Source organism: Trichomycterus rosablanca, chromosome 1 (assembly GCF_030014385.1).
Source record: "Trichomycterus rosablanca isolate fTriRos1 chromosome 1, fTriRos1.hap1, whole genome shotgun sequence".
Classification (NCBI taxonomy): domain Eukaryota; kingdom Metazoa; phylum Chordata; class Actinopteri; order Siluriformes; family Trichomycteridae; genus Trichomycterus; species Trichomycterus rosablanca.
The window spans coordinates 29,760,579-29,774,015 of record NC_085988.1 but is presented as its reverse complement, the minus strand read 5'-3'; the positions used below and the strand labels follow the sequence as shown (position 1 = coordinate 29,774,015).

General features: G+C 37.3%; 1 protein-coding gene across 1 annotated transcript in view; it reads right to left on the bottom strand.

Annotated features, from left to right (window-relative positions):
• Positions 1-3,151, bottom strand: part of ces2b (carboxylesterase 2b) — a 38,811-nt gene extending 35,660 nt beyond the window's left edge. Inside the window, exons 1-3 of the mRNA XM_062991149.1 lie at positions 3,051-3,151; positions 1,837-2,026; positions 1,534-1,672 (exon numbers count right to left, since the gene is read on the bottom strand). Of these exons, the coding sequence (XP_062847219.1) occupies positions 1,534-1,672; positions 1,837-2,026; positions 3,051-3,120 (399 nt within the window). The 5' untranslated portion in view covers positions 3,121-3,151. The remainder of the gene's footprint in view (positions 1-1,533; positions 1,673-1,836; positions 2,027-3,050) is intronic.
• Between the last annotated feature and the right edge of the window lie 10,286 nt (positions 3,152-13,437).

The following is a 13,437-nucleotide window of genomic DNA, read 5'->3' as shown; positions in this document are numbered from 1 at the left end:
GAAGAGCATTTTCTTACAAAGCTCCACAACTTTGGAATAACCTTCCTGCCTCTATTCGGGATTCGGACACAGTCTCAATGTTTAAGTCTAGACTAAAAACATATTTATTTTCTCAGGCTTTTGATTAATATAGACAAAGGCGCTGAGCTTGGGGGTTCTTGGTCATAGAAACTTGTGGTGATCAGGGATGTTGGGTTGCTGTCGTTCTGCCTCTCTTGTCCAATCACTCCGGTTTGGGTAGGAGAGGTGGGCGCTGATGTCCTATGAAAGCCTTCATGACCTTGTTACCTGCTCGCTCTCCCTTTTAGTTATGCTGTAATATTTAGGGCTGCCGGAGTCTAAAACTCTCTGTAAAACTGTTTTACTCAACTAGCATTGTACATTATTAACTACATTCTCTGTTGTTTTACCCCGAGGGCATTCTGATGGAAACCTGTTTACCCGCCAAGGTTAAGGATTAAAGTCGAGACTGCCGTGACAACTATGCTGCTCCTGCCGGATGTGACGGGTCTGGAGTAATTGCACCAAGAATGACAAGAACTCACTACAGACTTTATTGAAGACTAGAGCGAATAACAACTCTATTATTATTTATTTATTTATTTATCTATTTATTACCAGTTATAACTTTTAGATCATTTAATTCTGTGTTTGTATGATTTGTGTAAATCGTGTATTTATTTAAAGTATCCTCCAGACCACCCAAGAAGGATGGGCCCTGCTGAGTCTGGTTCCTCTCAAGGTTTCTTCCTGTAATTTTCAGGGAGTTTTTCCTTGCCACAGTCGCCCTTGGCTTGCTCAACAGGGGTTTTTGTATCTGTTGGTTCTGGATTTTGTAAAGTTGCTTTGAGACAATGTCTATTGTAAAAAGCGCTATATAAATAAAGTTGACTTGACTTGACTACAGTAGCAATACTGGTAATTATAGTAGCAGGAGAAGTCACAGTGACATTAAGAGTCACAGCAACGCTTTCACAGTCTCAGAGGTTGTTACAATAGCCAAAGTAATAGAAGTAGTAAAAGTATTAGCAACAGAAGTAGTGGGAGTAGTAGTAATAGAAGTAGCAACAGAAGTAGTGGGAGTAGTAGTCATAAAAGTAGTAACAGAAGTAGTAGGAGTAGTAGTAATAGGAGTAGTAGTAGTAGTAGAAGTAGTGGTAGTAGTAATAGCATAGGAATTGCATAACTGCATAATTGTAATTGCATAAGTAACAGCAGCATTAGTAGTAGTAATAGCTACAGTTGCAGTAGTGGCTGTAATAGTGAGAGTAGTAGTAGAGGTAGTGCTACCAGTAGCAGCATCAGAAGTCATAATACTAGTAGCAGTAGTAAAAGTAAAAATATAGTAATCGCTGTAGCTGTAGAATAACTGTACAGTGGTAGAAGTAGCAGCAGCAGTAGAGACAGTAGTGCCATTAGGAGCAATAATAATAGAATTATTAGTAGTAATGTTTTTACTGCTGTTTGAACAAATGAGAACATCTTACTACATTATGTCTAATTACTTTAAAGGCTGTACAGTAAGGTACTTACAGGTAATTTGGTATCTTCATTGGGTTTAGAGGGTGTGTAAACATTAAGGTAGAGGCAATCCTCTGATACTTCAGGAACTTCCATGACCATAGTGAAATAATCCAAAAAACCCAGAAGAATCTGTCTGTTTTGCAAACACCTGGAACAAACACAATCAGAAGTAAAAGAGTTTATTCATTTTTTTTTATGTTCAGCAACCACTGATCAACATTATTGACTGATCAACATAAAGATGTACAGTTGACCATTTCTATATGTATAGCAAGCATTTAGGATTAATTTTATTTGACAGTATATTCCTACATGTAAGGCTGTTTGGTAGCGTCTCTCAGTCCCTGCCATGGTTCAGCAGGCTGTGGTGCAGTAAGTCTCAAAGGCCCCACTGGTGGTTTAGCAAAAGGTACACCCAGGTAGCTGTGCACATTAGTTTCCTTTCCAATAGCCTTTAAGTAATCACCTTTTAGAGCTCCATATTTAGTCTGCACAACTGGACCTGTAAAAATGACAAAGTAAAAATGAATGCATATGCAATTTAGAAATTAAACAGGTTTAACAATTTGGCTCATAACCACGAAAACTATTTGGCTGAAATTATGTGGACACCCCTCCTATTTATTAGGTTCACACCCATTGCAAACCAGTGTATGAAATCAATGATTTAAAAAAAAATATTTGACGTAATTTTTGGTGTGTAAGATCACGAGTTGCCTGAATAAAGCTCTGACCTCAATGACATTGAACTTTGGGATGAACTGTAATGTTGTAATGTTACTGAATTGAAGCCTTTGTTAGTGTGCTCACATTCTAGGGAAAACAACACAGAAAAAAACACAACTCTCCTAAAAAAAAGTCTACCATAAAAGACCTGTGGACCTTGTTTCACATCACTTCTGAGATACAGATAAAAGTTCAAACTTTTTAGCAGAAATGCACAGACCAATTGTTTAGGAACATTTTACAAGAAGTAACAATAGTGGCCTGTCCTGTGATGGACTGGCAACCTGTCCAGGGTGTTTCCTGCCTTTCAAATTGAATTGTACCCTGAACTGTAAGATAAAGCAGTAGTAAAACAGACAGTGAATAACACTATCACTAGAAGGTCAGTAAAAGTTTGATTATGCAAAAGACTAACACAAAACACAATAAGTAAACCATCCTTAGACTACAAAAGTAGAAATTATTATTTTATTAAACACCTAAGCCCAAAATCTAGACCTTAAACTTGCTCTCATGCTGTCTCATGATGAGATGTGAGGAGGGCTGCTTATACAAAACACTCCAGAACATCCTTACACATTTTTCAAACAGAAATGTGAATTATTAATGTTTATTCAAAAAGCCACAAAAATGTGGTAGTGTTGTTACTATTTGCGGAATGCACGTGTTTCGTTTTGACTTGGATGAAGATACGTCTGCAGTTCTCTCGCCTGCACATAGTAAAGTTGCGCAATGCTGCAACTGTATAACAATCTAACATTGCGAGTAAAATATACTTTGTTTCTTAGTGAATGTCTTACCTTGGTCTGCTGTTGCAGGGATTAGTAGAGTCGATCCTAGCAAACTCCAAAAAAGCAGAAATGGCCCCATGTTCAAACTACAAGTTCAGCTTCAGTGTTGAAGCTCCTTAACAGTTTGGTACCTTTCTGTTACTTCAGTGTGTTTATATGTGATCAGGGCGGTGGTAATCAGTATGAACTTTGACTCGCAAATCTTGCACTGTAATGATTGTTAAAGGTGCAGTTCTCATTTTACTAATCTTACTATTGTCAAGAGTTAAAAGACTAAGAAAACAGCGTTTGAAAAACACACAGACGAACTGGCTTATTTACATATTTCTTGCGGGTTGCAACATAAACTTCCCTTAAGAGCCTTTCACTCAGTCTTAACGGCTTTACAAAATGTCCCAACTTTTTCGTAATTGGCGTTTGTATGAATTGTTGCAGTTGTTACCGTTCAATCACTCTCGCCATAAAATATATTGCTGATGTGTATAGAATTGAATGGAAGGAAAAAAAATATATATATATATATATATATACAGTGAGGAAAATAAGTATTTGATCCCCTGCTGATTTTGTAAGTAAGTTTACCCCCTTACAAAGACTTGAACAGTCTATAATTTTTATGGAAGGTTTATTTTAAGAGAGAGACAGAATATCAACAAAAAATCCAGAAAAAAAACATTAAATAAAAGTTATTAATTAATTTGTATTTAATTAAGGGAAATAAGTATTTGATCCCCTACCAACCAGCAAGAATTCTGACCCCCACAGACCGGTTATGTGCCCATGAGGCACACAAATTAGTCCTGTCCCTGTATAAAAGACTCCTGTCACAGAATCAGTTTCTTCCGTTCAAATCTCTCGACCACCATGGGCAAGACCAAAGAGCTATCAAAGGACGTCAGGGACAAGATTGTAGACCTGCACAAGGCTGGAATGGGCTACAAGACCATCAGCAAGAAGCTTGGTGAGAAAGAGACCACTGTTGGTGCGATAATACGAAAATGGAAGAAATACAAGATCACAGTCAACCGCCCTCGCTCTGGAGCTCCATGCAAGATCTCACCTGGTGGGGTAAGAATGATTCTGAGAAAGGTGAGGTCAGCCCAGAATTACACGGGAGGAGCTTGTCAATGATCTCAAGGGAGCTGGGAGCAGAGAAATGCTGGATATGACCCCAAGAACACCATCCCCACTGGGCATTTCTCTGCCTCCAAACATGGCGAGTGGAGTTAATGCCAAAGAGCTCAATTTTGGTCTCATCTGATCATATCACATTCTCCCAAGCTTTCTCTGAATCATTCAGGTGTTCATTGGCAAACTTCAGACGGGCCTGTACATGAGCCTTCTTGAGCAAAGGGACTTTGCGGGCACTGCAGGATCTCAATCCATTACGGCGAAGTGTGTTACTAATGGTTTTCTTGGTGACTGTGCTCCCAGCTCCCTTGAGATCATTGACAAGCTCCTCCCGTGTAATTCTGGGCTGACCTCACCTTTCTCAGAATCATTCTTACTCCACCAGGTGAGATCTTGCATGGAGCTCCAGAGCGAGGGCGGTTGACTGTGATCTTGTATTTCTTCCATTTTCGAATTATCGCACCAACAGTGGTCTCTTTCTCACCAAGCATCTTGCTGATGGTCTTGTAGCCCATTCCAGCCTTGTGCAGGTCTACAATCTTGTCCCTGACGTCCTTTGATAGCTCTTTGGTCTTGCCCATGGTGGTCGAGAGAATTGAATGGAAGAAACTGATTCTGTTACAGGTGTCTTTTATACAGGGACAGGACTAATTTGTGTGCCTTTTGTGCACATAACCGGTCTGTGGGGGTCAGAATTCTTGCTGGTTGGTAGGGGATCAAATACTTATTTCCCTTAATTAAATACAAATTAATTTATAACTTTTATTTAATGTTTTTTTTCTGGATTTTTTGTTGATATTCTGTCTCTCTCTGTTAAAATAAACCTTCCATAAAAATTACAGACTGTTCAAATCTTTGTAAGGGGGTAAACTTACAAAATCAGCAGGGGATCAAATACTTATTTTCCCCACTATATACGTATATATATATATATACAGTGTATCACAAAAGTGAGTACACCCCTCACATTTCTGCAGATATTTAAGTATATCTTTTCATGGGACAACACTGAAAAAATGACACTTTGACACAATGAAAAGTAGTCTGTGTGCAGCTTATATAACAGTGTAAATTTATTCTTCCCTCAAAATAACTCAATATACAGATATTAATGTCTAAACCACCGGCAACAAAAGTGAGTACACCCCTTAGTGAAAGTTCCTGAAGTGTCAATATTTTGTGTGGCCACCATTATTTCCCAGAACTGCATTAACTCTCCTGGGCATGGAGTTTACCAGAGCTTCACAGGTTGCCACTGGAATGCTTTTCCACTCCTCCATGACGACATCACGGAGCTGGCGGATATTCGAGACTTTGCGCTTCTCCACCTTCCGCTTGAGGATGCCCCAAAGATGTTCTATTGGGTTTAGGTCTGGAGACATGCTTGGCCAGTCCATCACCTTTACCCTCAGCCTCTTCAATAAAGCAGTGGTCGTCTTAGAGGTGCGTTTGGGGTCATTATCATGCTGGAACACTACCCTGCGACCCAGTTTCCGGAGGGAGGGGATCATGCTCTGCTTCAGTATTTCACAGTACATATTGGAGTTCATGTGTCCCTCAATGAAATGTAACTCCCCAACACCTGCTGCACTCATGCAGCCCCAGACCATGGCATTCCCACCACCATGCTTGACTGTAGGCATGACACACTTATCTTTGTACTCCTCACCTGATTGCCGCCACACATGCTTGAGACCATCTGAACCAAACAAATTAATCTTGGTCTCATCAGACCATAAGACATGGTTCCAGTAATCCATGTCCTTTGTTGACATGTCTTCAGCAAACTGTTTGCGGGCTTTCTTGTGTAGAGACTTCAGAAGAGGCTTCCTTCTGGGGTGACAGCCATGCAGACCAATTTGATGTAGTGTGCGGCGTATGGTCTGAGCACTGACAGGCTGACCCCCCACCTTTTCAATCTCTGCAGCAATGCTGACAGCACTCCTGCGCCTATCTTTCAAAGACAGCAGTTGGATGTGACGCTGAGCACGTGCACTCAGCTTCTTTGGACGACCAACGCGAGGTCTGTTCTGAGTGGACCCTGCTCTTTTAAAGCGCTGGATGATCTTGGCCACTGTGCTGCAGCTCAGTTTCAGGGTGTTGGCAATCTTCTTGTAGCCTTGGCCATCTTCATGTAGCGCAACAATTCGTCTTTTAAGATCCTCAGAGAGTTCTTTGCCATGAGGTGCCATGTTGGAACTTTCAGTGACCAGTATGAGAGAGTGTGAGAGCTGTACTACTAAATTGAACACACCTGCTCCCTATGCACACCTGAGACCTAGTAACACTAACAAATCACATGACATTTTGGATGGAAAATGACAAGCAGTGCTCAATTTGGACATTTAGGGGTGTAGTCTCTTAGGGGTGTACTCACTTTTGTTGCCGGTGGTTTAGACATTAATGGCTGTATATGGAGTTATTTTGAGGGAAGAATAAATTTACACTGTTATATAAGCTGCACACAGACTACTTTTCATTGTGTCAAAGTGTCATTTTGTCAGTGTTGTCCCATGAAAAGATATACTTAAATATCTGCAGAAATGTGAGGGGTGTACTCACTTTTGTGATACACTATATATATATATATATATATATATATATAAACAAAGAAAGAATCTGTATCTGTAACATAATAAATGACAATTTTGAGTTCAAATGACAAATATCCCAGCTAACAATTTTTGGTTCCCAGAACATTCTGGGAACGGATCATTTTGGATGCCCTTTGGTTCCCCAGGAAAGTTTTCTTTACGGAAATAGAACGTTTCCGTTTGGTTGTGCATTATAGTTCTGGGAACGTTCCCCTAACGTTCCCGTAACCTTAAAATTATTGAAACCTTTAAGGGAACCTTGTACTAACCTTTAAATTATTGAAAACTTTAGACAAGAAAACCTCACTTTCTAGTTGTGCTAATGGAGAGTTCTGCTTGCTATATACGTACACTGCAAAAAATGTGGAGTAAGATTTACTTAAAAAAACTTAGGAACGTTTTTCCACGTACAAACTGCTAGTAAATTTAACAGACCATATATTCAAGTAAAAGTTACTCACAATTCTATCTGGATATTACTAGAAATTCTTCAGTAAAAGTTACTTTGCTACACACTGCTTCAAGTATATTTTAATAGCTGTATCTTAGTAGATTTTACTTAAACATTGCAGCACTAAAAGCATTAAAACATGGCTTATAAAATGCTATATTATATATTATTAAAAGGCTATATATTATTAAAATGCTATATTATAAAATGCAAAATAATTTTACATTATTCAACATCAATGATTACCATATACAAAAACCACTATAACAGACAGACAACATTTTTTGTCAAACTTTTTTATTTGTTTTGCTCAATTAATGGAAATGCATATTTTACTTACAGTTCAGTGGACAAAATGTCTTTCAAACAGCATGTTTTCTAAAGTCTCACTCGCTACACAAAAGTAAAAAATTTAAATGGAAAACAAACTATAAAAGTGTCACAGTGTAAGGACAAAATAAATGATATCAATCTTTCAAACATTTTTCTGAAAACTTGCAGTAAAAAATAAAAATAGATGCAAAAGTAAAAGTTTGTCAGAAACACTCATTCCAGGTGGACTGTAGTTATCCTCCTGAACTCATCTTTCACCTAAGACAAAGATTAAAAAAATAACATAAATTAGTAATTATAAAGTTTATGTAGACCTCAGAATGTTATGTTACATATTATAATTCAATTTTACTTTCTCAAGGTTTGCTCACAGGTCGCCTAATAATGCACATTTGTATTTGAAAGACCCGGTGTTCTGTCGATTTGTCCTACCCTATCGAAACTTCCTACCGTAGTGCAGATTTATAGATCTATCTGTCGATTTGTCCTACCCTATCGAAACTTCCTACCGTAGTGCAGATTTATAGATCTATCTGTCGATTTGTCCTACCCTATCGAAACTTCCTACCGTAGTGCAGATTTATAGATCTATCTGTCGATTTGTCCTACCCTATCGAAATTTCCTACCGTAGTGCAGATTTATAGATCTATCTGTCGATTTGTCCTACCCTATCGAAATGTATTCCTGTAGTAAATATTTAAGTTTTATTGATCTATTTTTATTAGAATTATGTTTATCTTATTACAAACTATAGGTAGCACATCTTGATAGCTTTATATCTTATTATAAACTATAGGTAGCACATCTTGATAGCTCTATATATTATTATAATTAGTGGTAGCACATCTCGATAGCTCTGTATATTATTATAAACTACAGGTAGCACATCTCGATAGCTCTGTATATTATTATAATTAGTGGTAGCACATCTCTATAGGTCTGTATATTATTATAAACTACAGGTAGCACATCTCGATAGCTCTGTATATTATTATAATTAGTGGTAGCACATCTCTATAGGTCTGTATATTATTATAATTAGTGGTAGCACATCTCTATAGGTCTGTATATTATTATAAACTACAGGTAGCACATCTCTATAGGTCTGTATAATATTATAAACTATAGGTAGGACATCTCTATAGGTCTGTATATTATTATAAACTATAGGTAGCACATCTCGATAGGCTTATATTTTATTACAAATGATGGGTAGCACACTTGATTTATTGACCTGTCTGTCAGACATTTATCTTAATTTTTAATTTATTTATTAGGATTTTAACATGGTTACATCCATTACAGGGCAGGTAGTTACTCATTACACATCTATTCACATCTATAGATTTATTAGTTCACAAATTTAAAATCAAACACAGTCATATGCAGTTTTGTGTCTTCAATGCACCTCACTTGCATGTCTTTGGACTGTGGAAGAAAACTAGAGCACCCAGAAAAAACACACATAGACATGGGGAGAACATGCAAACTCCTCACAGAAAGAATCCACCTGTAAATGGAGCCCAGGACCTTCTTGCTGTGAATCAACAAGGCTACCCACTAAGCCACTATACAGCCCATACATCTCAAATAATTGTGTAATATTTAAACTAGTTTATTAACAACAACAACAACAACAAATTTTGGGTGTGATTTGTTAAATTCTGCACATTAAAATGTACCCATGTAATGTCACACTGCACCTGAGTAAAATAGGTAACAATGCTGTACAAATCAGTAAATAATGTTCACAATAACTTTTTAATAATAAAGGTAAAATTTGATAAAAATCTGTATAATATAGCTGCTCTAAATATCTATCATTTCAATCATGCTCTTGTCAGCTCTGTCTTGTAATCAGTAATCCTCTGCATTTTCTTAAATCACCACTCAGCCCTGCTGTCATGAAGTTCACTTGGCTTTATAATTCCTATTAATTAATGGAGACAGTGGCAAAATCTGGTTTAGCAAAATTCTAACTATTTTAAAATGTTCAATAACAATATTACCTCCAGCTTTGTTATTTATACATGCATATGAACTTGGGTTCATCCTAAAAAACTTACTATGTATAAGCATTCTGTAGTTCTACAATTACTAACTTTAGCCCATCTGTTTCTCAACATACTTTTTAACCTGCTTTCACCCTGTTCTTCAGTGGTCAGACCCCCCACAGGACCACCACAGAGCAGGTATAATTTGGGTGGTGGATCATTCTCATCACTGCAGTGACACTGACATGGTGGTGTGTTAGTGTGTGTTGCGCTGGTATGAATGGATCAGACACAGCAGTGCTAATTTTTTAAACACATCACTGCTGGACTGAGTGGTCCACCAACCAAAAATATCCAGCCTACAGCACCCTGTGGGCAGTGTCCCGTGACCACTGATGAAGGTCTAGAAGATGAAGCGATCATCTCTGACTTTACATCTACAAGGTGGACCAACTAGGTAGGAATGTCTAATACAGTGGACATTGTATTTTAAAAGTTCAGCAGCACTTCTCATACCATCACAACATTTACATTTACATCACAACACACAATAACACACCACCACCATGGTAGTGTCACTGAAGTGCTGAGAATGATCCACCACCTAAATAATACCTGTCCTGTGGGGGTCCTGACCATTGAAGAACAGCATGAAGGGGAAACATGTAGAAAAAAAGAGATGGACTACAGTCAGTAATTGTAGAACTACAAGCGAGTTCTTTTGTCTATGTAGTGTGTATTATTTATATATATATATATATATATATATATATATATATATATATATATATATATATATATATATATATATATATATATATATATATATATATATATATGATATATATATATATATATATACATATATATATATATATATGTATATATATACATATACACACACACACACACACACATACAGTGTATCACAAAAGTGAGTACACCCCTCACATTTCTGCAAATATTTCATTATATCTTTTCATGGGACAACACTATAGAAATAAAACTTGGATATAAGTTAGAGTAGTCAGTGTACAACTTGTATAGCAGTGTAGATTTACTGTCTTCTGAAAATAACTCAACACACAGCCATTAATGTCTAAATGGCTGGCAACATAAGTGAGTACACCCCACAGTGAACATGTCCAAATTGTGCCCAAAGTGTCAATATTTTGTGTGACCACCATTATCATCCAGCACTGTCTTAACCCTCCTGGGCATGGAATTCACCAGAGCTGCACTGGTTGCTACTGGAATTCTCTTCCACTCCTCCATGATGACATCATGGAGCTGGTGGATGTTAGACACCTTGAACTCCTCCACCTTCCACTTGAGGATGCGTCACAGGTGCTCAATTGGGTTTAGTCCATCACCTTTACCTTCAGCTTCCTCAGCAAGGCAGTTGTCATCTTGGAGGTTGTGTTTGGGGTCGTTATCCTGTTGGAAAACTGCCATGAGGCTCAGTTTTCGAAGGGAGGGGATCATGCTCTGTTTCAGAATGTCACAGTACATGTTGGAATTCATGTTTCCCTCAATGAACTGCAGCTCCCCAGTGCCAGCAACACTCATGCAGCCCAAGACCATGATGCTACCACCACCATGCTTGACTGTAGGCAAGATACAGTTGTCTTGGTACTTCTCACCAGGGCGCCGCCACACATGCTGGACACCATCTGAGCCAAACAAGTTTATCTTGGTCTCGTCAGACCACAGGGCATTCCAGTAATCCATGTTCTTGGACTGCTTGTCTTCAGCAAACTGTTTGCGGGCTTTCTTGTGCGTCAGCTTCATTCTGGGATGACGACCATGCAGACCGAGTTGATGCAGTGTGCGGCGTATGGTTTGAGCACTGACAGGCTGACCTCCCACGTCTTCAACCTCTGCAGCAATGCTGGCAGCACTCATGTGTCTATTTTTTAAAGCCAACCTCTGGATATGACGCCGAACACGTGGACTCAACTTCTTTGGTCGACCATGGCGAAGCCTGTTCCGAGTGCTGGAAAACCGCTGTATGACTTTGGCCACCATGCTGTAGCTCAGTTTCAGGGTGTTAGCAATCTTCTTATAGCCCAGGCCATCTTTGTGGAGAGCAACAATTCTATTTCTCACATCCTCAGAGAGTTCTTTGCCATGAGGTGCCATGTTGAATATCCAGTGGCCAGTATGAGAGAATTGTACCCAAAACACCAAATTTAACAGCCCTGCTCCCCATTTACACCTGGGACCTTGACACATGAGGGACAACGACACATTTGGGCACAATTTGGACATGTTCACTGTGGGGTGTACTCACTTATGTTGCCAGCCATTTAGACATTAATGGCTGTGTGTTGAGTTATTTTCAGAAGACAGTAAATCTACACTGCTATACAAGCTGTACACTGACTACTCTAAGTTATATCCAAGTTTCATGTCTATAGTGTTGTCCCATGAAAAGATATAATGAAATATTTGCAGAAATGTGAGGGGTGTACTCACTTTTGTGATACACTGTATATATATATATATATATATATATATATATATATAATATATATTTATATATCTATTATATATATATATTTATATATTTATATATATATATATAAATAATATATATTTATATATCTATTATATATATATATTTATATATTTATATATATATATATATAAATAATATATATTTATATATCTATTATATATATATATATATATATATATATATATATATATATATATATATATACATATATATATATATATACATACACACACACACACACACATATATGTATATAGACATCTTTATTAACAGAACATCTTGTGTATTAGCCAGTATACAAAACATTTTGATTTTGTAGTAAATAATATTCTAACCCGAGGAACATCTCAAATAATTAGAACTAAACTGACAAGGGAGCAGCAAAAAATATACAAATAACTAAGTACATAAAAACGTAATAAATGCTCAACATATTCATTCAGTAATTAACTTTAAACTCAACTTTAACTTCAAACAACCGTTACTGTACACATTGGCTTTTCTATATGTATGAAAAACGGATCTGAAATGACCAAAGACATGTATAAACGTGGTTAAATACATCGTTAACACACAGCATTATTAGATACACAGTTAATTAACTGTAATCAATCGAGTACAGCTTATTTAAGCACTTTGAAAATTTTTATATAGCTTTTTTTTTTTTAAGTCACATAATAACGGCATTACATACACTTAAACTTTAAAGTTTTTAAAGAATTAAAACGAAACCATACGTTACTAACCGCTAGAAGAAATAAATTAGGCAAAGGTAGCACAGAATTATAGGCGTTCCCCAAAACGCGTGAAAACCGATGTGCGCATGCTCGGTAGGACAAATCGATGGGTAGGATAAATCGACAGAACACCGGGACTACAGCCTCAGACAGATTTATTATTTAAGTAGCAAAACAGGCTTTCATAATCATGAGACAAAAGAACTATTTTAGAACCAACGTTTTAAGCCCACGTTCATTAAACGGAACAAGTTATCCCGATTAATATAACTACATTAATTGTGCTATGCTAACAGACGCTAATTTGGAGTCAATAGTGTAGAAAGTTAAACAAATTTTAAATATTTATAATATTAACTGGCACGGTAATATAATTTCTTAAAAAACGACAACTTACCAAAAAACAGTCCCCTTTGGCCAAATCATGTCCTCAACAACCGAAAAACTTTGTGGTGAGAAGACAGACTTGAGAAGATTCAAAAGTCTCAGCAGCTCGTTTTGCACTCCGTGTGTGAAACAGGCAATGCGCATGCGTGGAACATAAAGTTAATATTTACTAGAAGTTTTTAGTTTTGCTTTGCTTCAATCCAAGAAATAAAAAACATAGTTAATTTTACTTGGTATTTAGAATAAA